Below are 19,923 nucleotides of genomic sequence, written 5' to 3'. Positions count from 1 at the left end.
CAAAACGTGGGTATGTCTTCCTTTTAACAGACAGACGAGCAGGCCAATTCACTAACTTCGACTATGTTAGCGAACATATACAATTGTTTTTACTACATAGTAATTACATACATACACTTTATCATCATCATCATCATCATCAACACATATTCAGCTCACTGAGCTTGATTCTCCTCTCAGAATGAGAGCGGTCAGAGGCCAATAGTCTACCACGCTGGCCCAATGTGGATTGGCAGACTTCACACACGCAGAGAATTAAGAAAATTCTCAGGTATTTCTCAAGATGTTTTTCCTTCACCGTTTGAGACACGTGATATTTAATTTCTTAAAATGCACACAACTGAAAAGTTGGAGGTGCATGTCAAGGACCGGAGGATATATATACGTCGTCCGAATCGAAGGCAGAGATTATCCTCTGGACTATCACGTCTTTCTTTTGACTTTATACTACATAGTAATTATAGTTATCGATTGGCAATTGCGATATTGGATGACAAAAGAAAGATGCTTCTTTGACTGAGACATTTGACGATGGAAAAGGACAATGATTCATGTCAAGTACTTGGACAATTGAGACTTGGGTCTGAATTGTGACCAATTTATGCCAAGATATGGTCACTATTTCTATATTTCAAAAAGGATTCTTCTTAGAGTCCACATTGTAAAACAAAGAAACATGGTAAACACAATGCTCCAGTCACATTGCCTCTGTATTTTGTATTTACAATTATAATTACATGTAATACGATATTTCTCTTGAGTATTTCAACGCACTCATTTCTAAGCGCCAGGCGAGTGCGATTTCAACTAATTAGCAGCATAGAGTGCAGAAATAGCGCGGAATCGATGCACTCATTAACTAACAATTAACCGACTAGCTGCCACTTCACTCTGTTTTATACAAATCAATATTATATTACAAACATTAATTATTACAGGAGTTCTGGGACGGATTTCTCTCTTCCGAGAAATTCTCAGTAGCAGCTTTTATAAAATGGTGAAGGTCTGTGGTTTAGTCTATAAGAAGAGAGCTTGACCCAGCTGTAGGTCATTAAAAATAGGCTGGTTATGTTGTCATTAAAAAAAGCTTTTCTACACTCATTACCCATAGACGTGCTACCGCGCTTCGAACAACGTGCGATAATGTGTTTGCTGAGACATTAACTTTATACTGGGAATGGTCTATAGACACCCAGCCATATTATAGACTCATATGACGACACTACTTTTTAATTGCTACTAATGTATGCATATTTACAATTACTAATATAATTAATAATAAACATAAGAAATCTCAAGACTGACATTAGAATCCCCCATTTTCAACTAAAAGTGAGTAGTTTATAGTGTAGTTATTTTATTGGAATTAACACCGATCTCCTATTAAAAAGTGGATGCACAATCAGCGACCAAAAAACGTCCCAACTCAATGAGTGAGCCACCGTAACCGAACCGTAAACTCAACCCTTAAGGTTCAATTTGCTCTGAATTTGGGATTTTATTTTATATAGGACTATATTTAATGGCATAATTTTCTTTACTAATAATTCTAAAACTGTCAAAGCAAAAGTGGCCAGTTTTTAAGTGACATTTTCTACATGAATGTGTGTCCATATATTATAAGAGGTCAATGGGAATTAATTATTATTATTGGTCAAAGTTTTGTAAGCTCTCTCCTAAAAAGAGGAAGGAATGCCACTGAAACCCTTAAACCTACAACCAAGGTTGTAAGTCCTGGGTCCTACTCGAGATGTTTCCTCTACCACGAAATGTTAGAACATACACTGTCGCAGCAACCGCAAGGCCGTTAAAATAATGATTAATTATAATATTAAATGACTTTAGTTGTATTTAATTATTGTCTCCATCGCGAGATTAAGCGGTTTGCTAATCTGTTAGGCTTTGCTCTAGGTTTAAATGTATTAAATTAATTCGCCCACTGTTTCGTTCCATATAAAGCCAGCACTTATTTATATCAAATATATTCGACTGTGGAATTTTTAATCGTATTCATCGTCGTACCTATAAGTGAAAAGTTAGGTCAATTCAAGTTCTAGAATAACAAAATGGTTCTAGCTTTATTTTAAGGTCATAGTACAGAAATAAAGGCCTAGTTCCTATCCTCAGTAGGTTAATTAGTCTGGCAGAACACACGGATTAAAAAGACTGTCTTGGACTTAAAATAGATAGAATAGAATGGATCGGTAAATGTAGACGTGCTATCTATGAGCCACTAATCTAATTTACTTTGATATTTTTAACTGAATCAATCTTGGGTTATGTCTGCCCGATTGAATAGAAAGACTATCTCTCTCTCTGACTCTCTGACGGAGTAGTGCTGCTGGGGTATTGTTGTAATGCTGTAATGTATTCGTAGGCAAAGACGTTCCGTAGAATAGGGTAGTTGACTCATATCAAATTAATATAAACAATATTAATTTCGCAATAATATTTTTGTCAAACGCTCCGTTGGTAAGGAATTGTTATAGTGACGTCATGAAACAGTTGAAATATACACCATGGCCGACAGGCGTTTGGATTCGTAAGTAAGTCAAAAACATTATAAAAACTAAAATTATCATGTAATCACGTACCAAAAAAAAATCAATCTAGTAGAACGATAATAAACTATTTAAGAACATTTAAAAAAAAGTGTCAACTACCCTATAATATTAGACTGCATCGTCACTTCATCAGGTGATCAGGCATCAGGTGAGATATCAAGGGCTAAATGATATTGAATAAAAAATCTCAAGCTATCTACGCAAGGAACATTAATTGACCCTCGCGATGATTCGTTTTGTGCCCGAAAACCTGAATTTGAAGGTGTTTACACTCTTACACCTTTTGACAACCTCAACCATGCCTTTTATACCGAAACACAGCGATGTTGAAAACAGCTTGACGGTAGAGCTCTACAACTATGTATGATGTAATTAAAAAGATTCACACACTCCAACTTGGATCATGAGTCGACAATGTATCACTTAGACCGGAATACAGTGATGTTGAAAAAACCATCACACACTTCCATAAAGACAAGCTCTGTCGCAAAGAACTACCACTATGTACGATGTAAAGTATTCACACGGTCCAACTTAGATCACGAGGTAGTTCAAAGTCAACCAAACCGACAAATGGACTGGAAATGAACCAAACACACCTACGAGTGCATCTTGTTTTAAAGTACAAACATTTCCAATGGGCAATGTTTGCACATCACCTAATCGACTTTGTAGACAGTTGCCGACGCAACTCGAAACACCGACTTCCAACTTATTATAGCATTAGTTGATATAACAGGTAGGACAATGTCGGACTTCTCGGCGTGCTAATGGATCGCCTATGCTTAGTACGGGAAACTTTTATAGATGAGAACAATCGAGTTGCAAAAGTCGAAAATAGCACTCAGTTTACAGTTCGCCTCGCTTTGTTTCGTTTAATATTTAATACTTTCGAGTCGGGGAGTGTATAGTGGAGATTAGATTGAGGGAATTCAATTACAGGCGGATAGAACTATTATTAAAGTAAGTTATTTTTTTTAGTATGACCAAAGCCAACAGCCAAACTCTTAAAATAATAACTTGAGGACTTGCATAAACGCAAAGCCATAATGGAAAAAATGTCACTTACTTGGTGAATCAGCGAGCAAATCCCCGTCATCTTGAGGTGGGGACTTCACGGAGCTGGGGGACAGTTTGAGGGGGGGATGCGGCGAGGCCGTTGGTCCGGAGCCAACGCTGCCAGCGCTGCTGGTCGTGCCGGCGGTGGAGTGCGACGTCGTGATGGTGATCTCACCGTTGGATGATGCCAGCCTGTGGACAAATTGATTCATTTTCATTATTTTAATTTTAACGGCACAAGGCTTCCCTTTTATATGAGAGCGGATCTGGAGGTGTTTTGTAATATATTCTGTATTTTGTAAACATTGTCAAAAAAGAAGATAGAGAAAAAATAGACCACTCAGAAAAATCTCCATGTGTAGAAAACCTTACACAAACATACTTATAAAAGAATTTAGACATCTAATTTGCAAACTAACGAAATAGAGAGAGAAAAAACTTTACAAAGGAGTATTGAAATACATTAATTAAAGCAATAGAGAAATGCACTGCGTTACAACTTACGTTAATGGAAGTGTAAAAAAAAATTGTGGCATTTCGTCGCAGATGCCAATTATTATAATTCCCTGTAAGTATTCATTTGTAACTGATTATAATTTATGTGTATCGACATTCTCAGAAATATATGACGTATTTTCCACCGTAGAGATGTAATTATAACATTCTTTACGCCATCCTTTCGTATAATCCATACGGAGAATTATATAAAATTCTTTTGTTTTTGTTGATTTATAATTTTTTTTAATTAATTTTTAATTAATGGACACTCATTTGGCATCGACATAAATGTTTTAATTGGCACCATTATAGGTTAATAAAAAAGTGGACTTTTATACCACAACTAGAAAAAGGATTGTCATTTATAAAATGAATTCTCGAATATATTCAATATCCATATCTAAACAAATTATTATAAAACCGTCTAAGCCCAGTTTCTGTATATTTTCAATAAATTTTCAAATCATAAATAAAATTTCTAAAAGGGTTTCTACTCGAATGTTCTGTGATGTTTCATATTTAACCGGAAATTGAAGATCGGACTGCAAAGTTTCTTGGCGGCAAAAAGGCATGAAATAATAAGTAGTACTTCCAAAACGAGATATTTTGTTACAATTTAGTATTTCTATTTTTATATTAATTATAATACTTACCTAACCCCTTGAACTTGTCATTATACCATTTAATATTATCATTAATCATTATAGACCAAATACTATTATCTATTTGGTCTGTATGTTTTTGTCGTGTAGAATTTTCTTTATTTCTTTACGAGTATCGAGAACCATAAACATAACATCAGTTTAAAGTTGCGCAATATACTCGTGAGATAACTCTCATAATATGATAATGCATTTTGCAAAAAAAATGACGTCTCTTTAAAAAGGGGCATACAGGCATGACAACAATGGTGTTGCAACCCGGTTTATTGGTATATATATTCTCCTTGGTCCGTAATACCATTGACATAATCTACAGATTAGACGTCAATACTGCTCAGCGGTCAGAATGGCTCAGAATTAAACATTTGCGGTTGCAAACGGTTGTACTTCCTCGCACAAGTTAAAAAGAACTCGACATTACTCTTTGTAAGTTTCAAAAACAATAAATACGTAGCTTAGTACCAACTGGCGCAATAAAACAACTCTCCTCTGATAATGCGCCTCATTTTGCGAAAAAAAAAAGCAACGTCTCTTTAAAAAGGGGCATACAGCATGACAACAATAGTGTTGCAACCCGGTTTGTTGGTCGCAAGTGCGATGTATAAATGAGGCGCGCTTCATTAAGTGTGCCGTTGCATTAGTGGTAATTGCAGGCTAATTAGGGCCTCATCCGTTCTACACGCACATAGACAACACTTACTAACGCTACGACTAAAAACTGTGCAATTTTTGTCATATGTTTCACTAGCGGTACCCCGCAGTTTCACGAGTGTATAATTAAAAAAACTATTTGACTAATTAGGGATGATTTATATTAGATCGAGCCGTGTCCGCGGTGTAGACGAGCGTCGTACGTCAGTAGACGGGTCCATGGATTTTTCCGGGATAAAAAGTAGCCTATGTTTTAATCCAGAGTAAAATCCATTTCCATTCCAAATTTTAGCCAAATCGCTTCAGTAGTAGCAGCTTTAAAGAGTAACAAACATCCAAACATCCATGCAAACTTTCGCGTTTATAATATTAGTAGGATGTGTATGTATCGTTTGAAACCCGTGCCCCGTCCGGACCACGTACATGGCACGCCCCGGGCACTGCCCTATCTAATATAATTCACCCCATATGCTATTTTATTAATTCATTTTAATAGATTAATAAATATATAAATAAAATTGAATTGTCTATTTGTGATTTTAAAATAACTGTTACTCAAATGCTTGTAAGTATTTACACGACGATACATAAACACAAAGTTATTTAAAAATTTCGTCTGTTTCATGCTGGAACAGCTGGACCGATTTTAATGGGACTTTCAATAGATGATAGAGGATATTATGAGCAGCATATACGCTTTTTATATATAAATATACCCGAAACAACCTGTTGATTTGCGAAAAAAATAATGAAATCGCCAGTCGCCAAATAATATTTTCCGTTCGTCTTTCTCTAGAGACACCATTAAATAAAGTTAATCATGGGGTACTTATATTACATCTATTTTTACCTTATCGAAACATTTTAAGCTGCTAATCGAGGATGTATTAAAATTTTGTCAAAGAGGTAAAAGTTGCAAGCTTATCTGGCGAACAGACTCCTTGCCTCGTACGCGGTCGCTTGAATAAAACACACGCACACATGCAAGTGAGCGAAGTACAAACACTTGACTTGCACACACACATGCTCACAGAAACATTAATTGTTCCTTCAATTTATCAACACGTTGACTCGACGCTGGAACTACGCCTTTTGGAGGTTACATTTTATTTTCAAAATAAAATTTAACGAATTCATGAAATTTTCATTTCAACTCCACGATTTAAGGAGTTTAACTTTTGATTTCTGAGAGATTTTGAGAGGAGTCAGGCTATTCGATTAGTTAGACGGGAAAAAGGTTTAAAAACAAAACAAATAAAGCTGTTTATGAAAAGTATAGTACGTACGTATAACTGTTTCGAAAGGTTTATTATATGATTGATTGTGATTGAGTGATGATGAAGATAGTAGATCTATTTTTTTTTTAAATAAACGTGTGATTTGCGAAAATAGTTTTATTGTAGAAATTAAATTGTTTTCGATAATATAGGTATGTAGGTATATAAAAATATGCAGAGTATGCAACAAAAATAATAATTAACAGACTATTAAAACTAATTATAAAACAAAGTCTATAATACCAATTTAGACTTTAGACAGTTTATCGCGACATACAGCGATAAACTCGAAAAAAAGCTGAACAGATTTTCATGCGGTTTTTATTAATAGATATAGTGATTTATGAGTAAGGTAAGGTAATATTGTCCAGTTAGGTACCTATCTAAATTGGTTGAAATATGAAGATATATGTTGAAAGTGTCGGAATTCTATAAGGTTTTGTTTTTTATACTCTTTACAAGTTAGCCTTTACCACAATATCACCTGATGGTAAGTGTTGATGCAATCTGGGATAGAAGCGGGCTAACTTGTTAGGAGTAGTATGAAAATTTAAACCCCTTTCGGTTTCTACACGACATCGTACCGGAACGCTAAATCGCTTAGCGGTACCTATATCTTTGCCGGTAGGTACGGTGGTAACTAGCTAGGATCGAGCCTCCCACCAGCCAGACCTGGACCAATCAATAAAACCTCAATCCTAGCCGGGGATCGAACCCAGGATCTCCATCTTGTAAATCCACCGCACATACCAATGCACCACGGAGGTCGTCAGTTTAAAGGATAAGAGAGAAGTCGCAGGCGTCTGCTAGTCATATTGTATAGTTCTTATAGTCGTTATAGCAAGTTCTTTGATAACACTTCCATGATATGCGGGCGACGGGGGTGGGGGGTCGTGGGTTTTTCATACATCACTACACGCCCCCGACCCGCGCGGACTATCGGGAATGTTACGAATGAAGTTTCCAAGCTATAATTATAACGTTGTTCGTTAATTATTACACTTAAATACCTACAGTCAAGACCTTTTCAAAAGCTACCTACTTGTCGTGATTGACCTTTAGTGAATTTTAATTTAAAGGAAATGAATCAAGAATAAAGCCGCGAGGAATGATTAAGGAATCGTTGAATTGAGGTCAATAATTAATTACTTTTTAATCAAGCATAATCGTGTATGAAATTTCTTTATATGTTTTTTTTTACGAAATATTTTGTAACTGTTCTCTTAAGCGTTTTTATGGGACAATACACACAGGGTCGTCCATTGGATGTTCATTATAAATTGATGGTGTTTTTAAGGCAATGACACATTTGTTTGAATGTTTTTTACAAGTTGATGAATGTTTATATATTTAATTGATAGGTTCGAATTAGTCTAAAACGATTGATAATCAACAATTAAAGATGTTCTTGTTTAGAAACGAAACAATAGATCACTTCGGAAGAGCTGGATCGATATTTTGTGAGTCATTTAGTCGTCAGGTCAGTTGCGATCGTGTTTTAGGAGCCTTCTTAAGAACTTCCGGTAAGAACAATTTGTATTGTGTGGCATAATGCTATAATATAGATTTTTTCTTTCATATATTCTTCGACAATAGTTTATATTTAATTTATAGCATCTCAGTCTACTCTGAACAACGTCAATGATTACTAATAACGATTTTAGTACAAATATTAACATATCCTTATTCTTAGTTGAAAAGATACCCCAATGGAGTAACCTTTGCCTTCGATTCGGAGAGCGTAGGTTCGAATCTTGTCAAGGGTAACTCCAAATTTTTTGTTATGTGCATTTTAAGAAATTAAATATCACTTGTCTCAAATGGTGAAGGAAATACATCGTTAGAAAACCTGCATACCTGAAATATTCTTAATTTTCTGTGTGTGTGGAGTATGCCAATCCGCATTGGTCCAGGGAAGGGAAGGCCTAGTCCCTCTCATAATGAGAGGAGACTCCTGCTCAACAGTGAGCCGAATATGGGTTGTTAATGATGATGATGATGATGATTTTTAGGATAAAGATTCCCTGGATTCGCTAATATGAATGTTTATCGGCGTTTTGTGTTTATAGGCCGATCCAGTGTGAATAGACCTTTATGCAGATTATAATAATTGTTTCACTGGGAATTAACTAAAGGATGTATGCCCTAATCATGGTCTTGTATGATATTTATATGTTCTTGTTAAAACTTCATTGGATTCTAGAAATTACCCTAAATTATTGTTATGTTTGAATAAAGAGTACATATTCTTATTATATGTATATATATGTTATATATATATTATATGTATATATATTTCTTTTTATATGCATATTAAAATCACATTACCTAGCTGTTACCTGTTATGCATGTCTGTATGTCCGGGATTTTCTCAAAAACCTCTGATTATTTTTACATAGAGTTTTCGTTCAGTAAACGTTTAAAAAACCCATTGAAAAGCACTATTGATACTTTATTATCTAAAGTAATTCTAACTTATTTAATTAAATCACGCTGAATTAAAAAAAAAACACATTTGAAACATTTCAAAATTAAAATTCATAAAGCTTTGCTTTTGAGCAACTTATTGCACGGCGGCTAATTATGACAGCTGCGGGTAATTAATATAAATTAATTACTTTACTATAGCGAATCAAAAATTGGCACACCTGATAGCGGTTAGGTAATAAGTTGATCGCAGATTGCCGATCAGCCGCACGATTACAGATTTGTCTTTTACTGGAACTTTATGCTCAATGATATAACAGTACAATGTACCTTAATGTGTTTTTCTTCTAGATTTTTTATATAATGCTATTTTATATAATCTACCAATAACTTATGCATCCTGACTAAAATTAAAATCTTTTTCATTAGTTCTTGTGAGATGCACACGAAGCATTTGATTGATTGCGAAGTAACAATGTTGTAATCTTTTTACTTATAATTTAATTTATGTCTTATGAGCATTTTTAACATAATGTGTTAGTGTTAAACGTGAAATAACTATTTAAACGATCTTAAAATTTCTTCTGTGTTTTTGTTTTTTCTTGTGTCGTAAGCATTTGTTTTTTTTTTAGTTAAAAGAATAAACAATGTTAAGCCGATGTTAGCATAAAGTAAAGACAGATTTGATTTATTAATTTCTTCAAAAGTATCTGCAGCACTTGCAGTTTCATCAGCAGTGTGCCACCAGCTTTACCCGCAAACCGCTCAAATCGTAATCTAACGCCGAAGGCTTTAATATGTCCAATCTTGTATCATACACTAAGGCTGTTGCTTAATACGTAATTAACTGATATATTATCTTCAACATGTATAATCTAATACTAGAATTTTTAGGATAGGGGTCCATGGGGTATGGGTTTCAAGCCGTCAACCCAAAACCTAATATAGAGTTGCAGCCTTATGTCAGCCACTGACAATCAAGTAAACTCACATGCCTGCAGCGCTAACGGCTTGACAGCCGGTAAAATTGATCGTGTGTTGGTCGCAATATGCATGACATCATGCCGATCGCGACCAACACACGGTCAGTTTTATCGGACGTCAAGCGATTAGCGCTGCAGGCGTATGAGTTTACTTGATCGTCAGTGGCTATCACTGGAGTCTGAGACTTGAGAGACATCGAGAGATCTTTAGATCTTTATAATCTCCACACTTTGTACTATTTGTCATAGGTCTAATTTTAGTCAGATAGGAAAGAGGTACTTTGATCATTTTTAAAATTAACACTTAAGAATAACAGTAGGAAAATTACTTATTACCAGGCAAGGCCTCGCTCTGTATAAACGACAGAATATGGAGCGTACTCCCACCTTGTTACAATGCAATTTGGCGGGTTTTACAGCTCATGCACCAGTGTTTTCAGAGCGGAAAACGTACACTGAGCAATGCTTGACAGTATAAATAAGAATAGATTTCTCTCTTAGTTTACAAGCACTTTTGAAACGTCAAGTTGACATGATTTAATTTAATGATGTTAATTAAAGTCGAAAACTTAAAACTAAAGCTACGAGGGTTCCAAACGCGTCTTGGTCCGAGAAGAGCCCACAACAAACTCCGTCGTATCGAGCTCTACTATCAAAAACGGAATGTCTAAAAAGTACCTACACACGAACAAGAAAAATAATCATAATAAATTTTTCATAATCATAGAAGCCGTTGTGTACAGTGATGATTTACATTTCAAACTAATAAACATTTAAGAAACATGACAGGTGGATTTTTACGTATTATTAATATTAACATAATTAGCATAATTAGTGTTGTTTTCCAATTGTTTCACACGTTGTAGGCTTGTTGGATAATTTGAATATGGAAAAAAAATATGGTTGCCGAATATACGCTTCGGTTTTGCTGCTGCGCACGCGACCGTTTTCATTAATGGTCTACCCATAGATAGAGATTTGATTAATACGGCAAAAAATGGCGTGCAACAAACTATAGTTATCAGCGTCATCAAGAGATATTTGACTTTCGTATTCAATAAGTCTTCGTTATTCCAAGGCTATTACCACACAAGGGAAAATGAAGGACGTATATTCAGCCTGAGTGACACGGGTTAGACTTTAGCCAGGTTTCAAGTATGTGACTTACTTTATTCTATCATTTTATTGAACTGAACATTATGGATGTATGGGGTATCGTTAGAATATCATACCCAGTGTCCTAATTACTATATTTTTTTAACTATTTTATTTTTTACCAGGACAGTCATAGTTATTATTTTTTGAATTAGTAAATATTTTTGTTCAACGTTAAACGTTAGGGAAATAAAAGTTTTTTAAATGGTAACACTAAATGGCTAAATAGGCTGTTAAAATGCCGAACAAAAGGATAGGTATTTCATAGCAGTCAATAAATAAAAATGTCCATGGGACGCATTAATCACTTACCACTTGGGTCACTTGTTTACCTACTCAATATATAATTAATTAAATTAAAACGATAACATCGACACCTATTTTATTATTGATCAACAAATTATTATTATTCAGTCCTTTACAACCCTATTTTAACATTTTCGCTGAAAAACTACTCTTATCTCTTAAGAGAGAAATGTACATAGAATAGAATTAGCTTGTTGTCAAATTTCGAGATGGTTAGTAGTTGACAGTCTGGAAAATTGAAAACAAAGTTTTTTTGACAAGAATTTTTTTAAGTATGATAAACAATCCCCTTCCCCCTCCTATAGATATTACGAGAATACTCTATTGCGTGGGGATATAAACTCTAAGACTTATAGCTTTGCGTCCAGACCCCTAACCGTGAAGTTAATAAACAAAAAAAAAATCATAAAAATTTAGTTTTGTTAAACCTACGATGTCAGTCAGTATGCTCATTTAGGTAAGTAAATGCAGTCATTCGTTAATTAAACGCAACCATCATCGTTTCTAAACGAAATTATGCCCCGTATGTTTCCAAGCAGAGTAGTAATTTATACAAATTTGGCCTTGCTGGAAAATTATATACTCAAAAAAATTAAAAGAAAAAAACCTTACGTTGCGTACGTATTTCACAATGATTCAACATTTTAATGTAACTTTAATAGACGTCAAATGACATACAATATTTATCTAGATTGTAGGCCAGCAGAAATGAGGTATTAAACTTAATTATGGATGCGAGAATTAATGCCTCCAGTAATTATGAGGTCGCATTAACTTAATGTCTTTGAAGAACACGCGCACACATATATATTCACTTAATGGATATGCTACGTACAATCGAATAGTAAAATCTTTGTTTTATAATGCCATTGTGTTTTGCTAGCGGTGTGTAACAAGCTTTTTTTTATCCGACATTAACGCGGGGTTGTGGTTTACGCTGAATGTGTATGTTTGTTTGATTAAGAATTTAAAGTGTCACTCTTGATTAGGTTTCTTAATGATATTAGGACAATTAAAAATGGGCTATTGGCGACTTTTAGACTAGCAAGAACTATTGGTAGGTATGACAAATATGCACAAGATTTGCCTTATTTGCATGAGTTCAAACCGTCGAGGTTATAATTTAGGTAACTGGCCAGTTGACACTTTTTTAAATGGTCTTAAATAGTTCATTATAGTTCTACTAGACTGAAAAAGAACGTATTTTTTTGAGACGTGATTACATGAAAATTTTAGTTTTTAAATATGTTTTTGACAATACAAGCCAAAACGTCTGTCGGTCATGACAGTCTGTATTTCAACCTTTTGATGACGTCACTATAATAAATCCATACACATGGAGCGATTTGACAAAAATATTAGTTAACAATACATCAAGTGTGTTAGTGACGTCACAAAATGGACGACAGTGTTTTTGACGTTTGGAAAATTTAAAAAAATACCTGATACCTATTTAAATTAAGTTTTATAAGAAATCCTTAATTTTTATTAATTGATATCGATACATTTCGGACCCTTAATCCATGTACTACACCAAATATATATTATTTATATTTATATAATTTGATATGAGTCAACTACCCTATTTCTTAACAAAAAATTACATGGGAATTAGTAACTTCTAAGCCTTTTCCAAGATGTGGCAGTCACTTATATTCGTAGCAACTCTTAAGTATGGGTCTCTAGACCATTGAAGTTTTTCTTTTCAGATTTTTTTTATAGTATGATTTTCTTTTTGCACTACGCTTACACTTTGACGGTTGATTTTTTAAAGCCAAAAGTCACCACAGTCCAAACACCAAAGTAGGAGCATTTTATTAGTAGAGCAGCTTTAGAAGTCAATGTCAAAAAAAAATTAGGCTCAATTCACAAGAAGCCGGAACGTCAAGTAATAAGTGTTTAATTTTTATTAAAATAAATTAAATTAAAGTTACGAGGGTGCCAAACGCGCCTTGGTTCGAGAGGAGCCTACAAAAAACTCAGCCAGGTTTTTTCTTTCTTAGTTCAAAGGTACTCAATCTATTGTAAAAACCGCAAATACATCACAAATCTCCACCTCTTCTACAATTAAATACTATAGATCAGCGTAATCTATTAAAAATCTAATATTAATGGGCTTAGGTATCATTATCGAGTAAACACGTTTAAACTATATCTCTGGGATCTATTTATCATTATTAGCTGACGGATTATCAACATCGCCACGCTAAGATAATACGCCAGAATACTTAATGACCGATTCCATACATAATTATATTATTATCTATGATCGTCAGACCTTGCTATAGACATTTTATTCTTGGAAGACTGTTTAGCTTTAGAAGTAGTAGTCGACAGCAGATGTGTGTGTTATAGAAACGTTAGCATAACAGAAGCGCATTCCAAAATAATTAAGAGTGGTAGAGAGACGTGTGACATTGAAAATAGTTTACCAAAAATGGTTTTTTACAAACCACTTATAGACAGATGATAATTCATAAACATGTTTCTGTTTTACTGACGCACGTACTGTGAAATTCATAGACGTTGTAGGGGCACCCCCAGGGGTTCATTCACCCGCTGAGTGTCAAATTTTCATACAAATAGAGGTTAAATTCGACACTCAGTGGCTGAATGAACCCCTGGGGGTGCCCCTACAACGTCTATGAATTCCACTGTTATTCAGTTTCGCACATAATCGCACTTGTTTGTGCAGTATATCTTATTAGTACTATTACTCATTCGTAGATGCTACAGAAGCAATTTTTTTTTTAAATAATTGCGATAATAATTATCTTCCCGTTCTTCTTCGTTTACTTTTTTTGGAATTTTTGAAAATTAGTCTGGAAGCTTATGAGAATTCGGAGTGTGTACGTCAACAGTCTAGTTGGGTCATTGATCTCCTATTAAAAAGTGGATGCACAATCAACTTCTTGACACTCAATTGAAGTAGTCACATTTGCAAATTCAACCGTAAACTCAATCCTTAAGGTAGAATTTGCTCTGAATTTGGGGTTTTATTGAATATTGGACTATATTTAAAGGCCTTTAGGTATTATTTTCTTTACCAATAATTCTAAAACTGTCAAAGCAAAATTAGCCAGTTTGTAAGTGAAATTTTCTACATGATTGTGCGTCCTTTTATTATATAAGAGGTCAATAAGTTGGGATCAAACTTTGATCATTTGTTGATCCGGTGCCTTTATCAAGTGTTTTGCTGTGAATGAAATCTACATTATATTCTAATCGTGTTCTTACCAAAACACAAACTTACTAATACTATTATGATAGAATTATATTGTTACGCTCCACCCGACGATCTACTATAACTCGTGTTAACTCGTTTGTCTGTCCGTTTGAATTGCAATATTGATTCTATACGGCGCTAATGTGGGTAAGACTGTAACTATTGGACCACGAAATGCTTTGTACATTCAAGTATATCCTCTAATTGCAAAGCGATTGGGGTTATGATTGTTTCTTCTATTTCTTTAACATAAAACCCCTAATAAATATTACCCCTAATATTTATAAATGCAATAGTAAGCCTGTTTTAGTAAATAGGCCTTGGAATAAATCATCTACGACTTTCTTTTATGGAAATATAATTAAAAGGGGCGTAAATAAATCTATACTAATATTTATAAAGCTGAAGAGTTTGTTTGTTTGATTGAACGCGCTAATCTTAGGAACTACTCGTCCGATTTGAAAAATTCTTTCAGTGTTAGATAGCCCATTTATCGAGAAAAGTTATAAGCTATATATTATCCCAGTTTTCTTACGGGAACGGGAAACACGCGGGTAAAACCGCGCGGCGTCAGCTAGTCTATTATATAATATCTAAATGTTCACTCATCACGACGTACAAAGATAGAACGAAAACAGCTTGACGTACAAAGATAAAATTTGGCAGGGAGGTAGTTTTTATTAGTTGGTAGAACCGTCCGTTAAATAGCAGGGCATCCGCTATTTTGTATGTAAAGGTAAGAAATCGCTAGTCGTGACGTGCCCGCATTCTGTTTGACAGATGTTTAATGCAAAGCATATAATTAGGTACGCTCAAGGCATTAAGTATTCCGGCATGTGTAATTACCTAAGACCCGATGCACACGCAATACTTTGTACGCACGAGCGACGCGTTACCGTGGAGTTAGATGTACTTTGAGACTGTGCTGAGAATCTTGAAAATCTGGTTCCCCGTTCTCCTTCCCACCACAGAAAAGAAAGACACAGTGAACATCTCTACGATGTAATAATTCGCATCAAACGTTTTGTTTCTAATCATGGTTAAACAGTTAAAGTATGAATTGTCATTCTGTGTTTCCTGCCATATGTAACAAATACGAAGCCATTAAGAGATATTGAATAGATATTTTCTAGGCTAGCGTGACTTAGACCTCATTAATGTTTTAACCGTCAATAATAATTGTTCATATTTTACAATCAATTACAATCAATAACGTTGATAAATAAAGGGACAAACTTAAACCTATGACAGATCCAGCGCGTTCAATTTTGAATAAAGAATTTTTGGTTTTAACCCCTCACGCGTTTTTTGGTCCGCACGTACAAAATACTCTGTGTATACTGCCCTTATCGCTGCCGCCTATCACAGCGGCTAATAGTGATAAATAGATCCCGAGGATATCGCCCGAATGAATTAGAGTTTGCGCGATAATTCCTACTTGTAGATGATTACAAGATTATATCGGAGGACGTTGGTTGTATTTAGGTCATTCGAAGCTCTTAGCCTATACCAGCATTATCACGAACTTGTAACACAAGTACTTCTTAATTATCAGCCTATTTTCACGGCCTATTACAAAGCTAGGACTCCCGCCTAATAGGAGACGAGATATGGAGCTTAGATCCTCCACGATGGGCGGTGATAATATAAAATTCTTTATCAACCAATTATCACAGGATTGATAATAGAACAGGCTCAGCTGAACAGGCTGAATTTTTACTGAAAGTTTCTTTTATATAAAAGACAAGCTCTGTATTTTATAGACTGATATGGAACTCGAATAATAGGTTTGTTGTAATTTTTATGTAGATAATTTTCTAATACCATATAAACCATATACGAGCATACATAATACATAATTTTCTTATATTTACACGACGTAGAACAAAGTATCTGATTTATATGTAGTTATTTCCTGCTATACCTCACTGAAACAACGTGGCGGACTTAAGCTCCAAACATCCTCTCCTACTATGAGTAGGCGAGAGACTTAGGGTGGTCGCTCACTGACAATTTTTAGTTGGCCGATAGTTGGACCACTTTTTAATTGTGCGTGATTTAGTTAGATAGATGTGCGGGCTGTCATACATCGCTATACCTGTTCTATACTCGGCCGATTTAGTCGGCCAACTAAAAGTTGTAAGTGAGCGGGGGCTCTTAACCACGGGGTCATAAAAACAGGCACGTTATAGAGGATTAATGGTTATGGAAAATAACCAACCAATGACTACCAAAACTTTTCTATTTAATTTCAAATATACTGTACTTTTATTGGGATTTTTTCAAAACGCCATATTTGTTTTCTATTTTCCACACTGGCAGCACCAGAATATTGTTCATAAGGTTCTCGAATACAAGTATTATTTATGTAATTATATCAGCGCCTTGCCTTACATCCTGGCCATGATTAGCATAAAATAGCTCATTAAGGTAGATAATAGGCGAGCGAGCGTTGGGTTTTCCTTATTATGCGCTGGTTTTAATGTGTAAGACACATAATTACGTTAAGTGGACGGTTTTTATTACTTACTTATACATTATTGATATGTACAAAGTGTTTTATTTAGATAATGATATGTTTTTGTTCGTACCTACAAAGGTTGGAATATACAGGGTGCTCGGGAGTATTTTCCATAACTCTTTTAAAAAAAATTCAAAATGTTAAAGGAACATGTGTTCTAAAATGAATATTTTCGAAGTAAATATATTTCTTTTGTAAGTAGATCTTAAAATATGCTCCTTATAGATATCCTCATAAAAAATACGTAATTATATTTTAAAATGCAACGTTTTCACCTAAAGGCGTGTGTTACATGTATAGTTGGTATTATTTGAATTACTTTGTATGAAAATATATTATTTTTGTTTTTGGAGTTATAAAAACATTAGTTATGCAGTTCGGTTCCTATAAGTGGTCTCGTTAATACCTTGAAGTTATGGACAATACTCCCGAGCAGCCTGTATAAGTTAGTTTGTCGTTGACTTGGTTTCATGGTGATAATAAAACCTCGAAACTCGATAAATATTATTTCACTATTTTTTTCATCAACATAATTACCAGTCTATTCCTCAGGTTTAAGTCCTTTCCTAATAAGAATGGAGATATAGAGCTTAGAACCACCATGTTGCTCGAATGCGTGTTGGTGGTAATGTTTTTGTTCTTATAACGGTCATTGCCAGATGTTATAAACATTGACCGGGATCGACGTTTTTAAGTGTTCTTCAAGGCACGAGAAAACCATTGACTGCAAAATTAAGCAACGAAATTAGGGCCTGAAAATTTCTTGAAAGAAAAAGTTAAGTTTTCATAGACCGACCTAGGTCTTGAACTCAGTACCGTAGAGTAACCATTGGGTCAAAGAGACTGTTGTTAAGAAACGAGTCTAAATAATCCATGACCTGCGAGTTCATTGAACTTTAAGGGTAAATATCAGAATATTTCGCTTCACCAAGTCTTAGCAACAGACAAAACAACAAACACATTAAATTACAATTTAATGACGCCCCATCGTAATGACGTGTAATAAGCACCCCCCTACCCCCTGCTACCCCGTGCCCGCGATACCATCGCTCCCGTTTTTATTACAAATGAATTGAATTGCTAATACTGTCATCGCATGATGTACATTTATCATTCCACTTCATTATACCGGCTCCTAATGAAATGAATGGAATGAAATTATATTACATTACAATGTGGACTCATCAATGCTTATGTTGTTGTGTAACGTGACTTGATACGGGATTGAAAATTAGGTGCATTGTCTGACTATCCCACTATATGATAAACGCGAAACTTTGTATAGATGGATGTTTGTATACTCTTACACGTAAAACGACGTTTTTGACGGCCTCCGTGGCGCAGTGGTATGCGCTTCCATCTTAGACTGCATCATCACTTACCATCAGGTGAGATTGTAGTCAAGGGCTAACTTGTAAAGAATAAAAAAAAAAAAAACGAATACATCGATTAGGGTCATTTTCAAAAACCATAAAAAGTTAACCCCTTGGGTGGTTTGTAGATATAATATATACTGGATAACATACAGGCTATTTTTTTTCCAGAAAATCCATAGTTTCCGCGGGAAAGACTAAATTTCACGCGGAGTACATTTTAACACCCCACCCATGAAGACCCCCAAGCGATTTAGCGTACCGATACGGTATCGCGTAGAAAATATCAGAGGAATGGGTAGAAAAGATAAGAGCCGTGATAGCCCAGTGGATATGACCTCTGTCTCCGATTCAGATGTCTGTTCGAATCCGGTCCGGGGCATGCACCTCCAACTTTTCAGTTGTGTGCATTTTAAGAAATTAAATATCACGTGTCTCAAACGGTGAAGGAAAACGTCGTGAGGAAAAATGCATACCAGAGAATTTTCTCGATTCTCTGCGTGTGTGAAGTCTGCCAATCCGCATTGGGCCAGCGTGGAGGACTATTGGCCTAACACCTCTCATTCTGAGAGGAGACTCGTGCTCAACAGTGAGCCGAATATGGGTTGATAATGATTATGATGAAAATGAGAAATCATATCCTCAAAAGCTTAGTATAATGGCAGCCATTCACAAGACACTTTCAAACTTTATATCTTTTACCATCACAGTCTCTACTTAGAGTAAAAGTGTAATAAACAAAGTCTTTTCAAGTAAAAACAGCTTTCAAACTGTAACTAAAGTTCTAAGCTCACCCTACTTGTCCATTCTGATATGGCCCGCTGATTAGCACACACTAGCTCACGCACACATGCGCGGTGACACGTAATTACACTCATTGTCACGTAATTACAACCAACACTGACTGACTTTGGTACAGGCGTGTTACATACCCCTAAAGGTTTGCTTTTTTTTAACTAAAAATATGTGGAAAAGTCTTTAAACCTTATACTACAAAGAGGTAAAATTTATGGTGTTGTAGGGGGTAATCTCTAGATCTAATGATTTGATTTTAAAAATTCTTTTACCAATAGAAATCCATGTTATATTTTGATGATTTATATATATTGATGACTGTTGCCTATATTTGCAATGTACGCGTTAGTACATGGTGCGCGCAGGGCGGCTTCTAGTTATAAATACATTCATATTTTAATTCTTGTTTAGTGAATCTAATAGATC

General features: G+C 35.0%; 1 protein-coding gene across 10 annotated transcripts in view; it reads right to left on the bottom strand.

The window, feature by feature from the left end:
* The window catches only part of LOC112048768 (POU domain, class 6, transcription factor 2), a 244,286-nt gene that overhangs the window by 27,029 nt on the left and 197,334 nt on the right, over positions 1-19,923 (bottom strand). For all 10 annotated transcript variants that reach the window (XM_052885580.1, XM_052885583.1, XM_052885576.1 and 7 more), the window contains one exon: positions 3,634-3,815. In XM_052885580.1, coding sequence (XP_052741540.1) covers positions 3,634-3,815 — 182 coding nt within the window. The remainder of the gene's footprint in view (positions 1-3,633; positions 3,816-19,923) is intronic.

The sequence above is a fragment of the Bicyclus anynana genome, chromosome 14, assembly GCF_947172395.1.
Source record: "Bicyclus anynana chromosome 14, ilBicAnyn1.1, whole genome shotgun sequence".
Taxonomy (NCBI): Eukaryota; Metazoa; Arthropoda; class Insecta; order Lepidoptera; family Nymphalidae; genus Bicyclus; species Bicyclus anynana.
The sequence above is the reverse complement of the archived record's forward strand: the minus strand, read 5'-3'. Positions and strand labels throughout refer to the sequence as shown.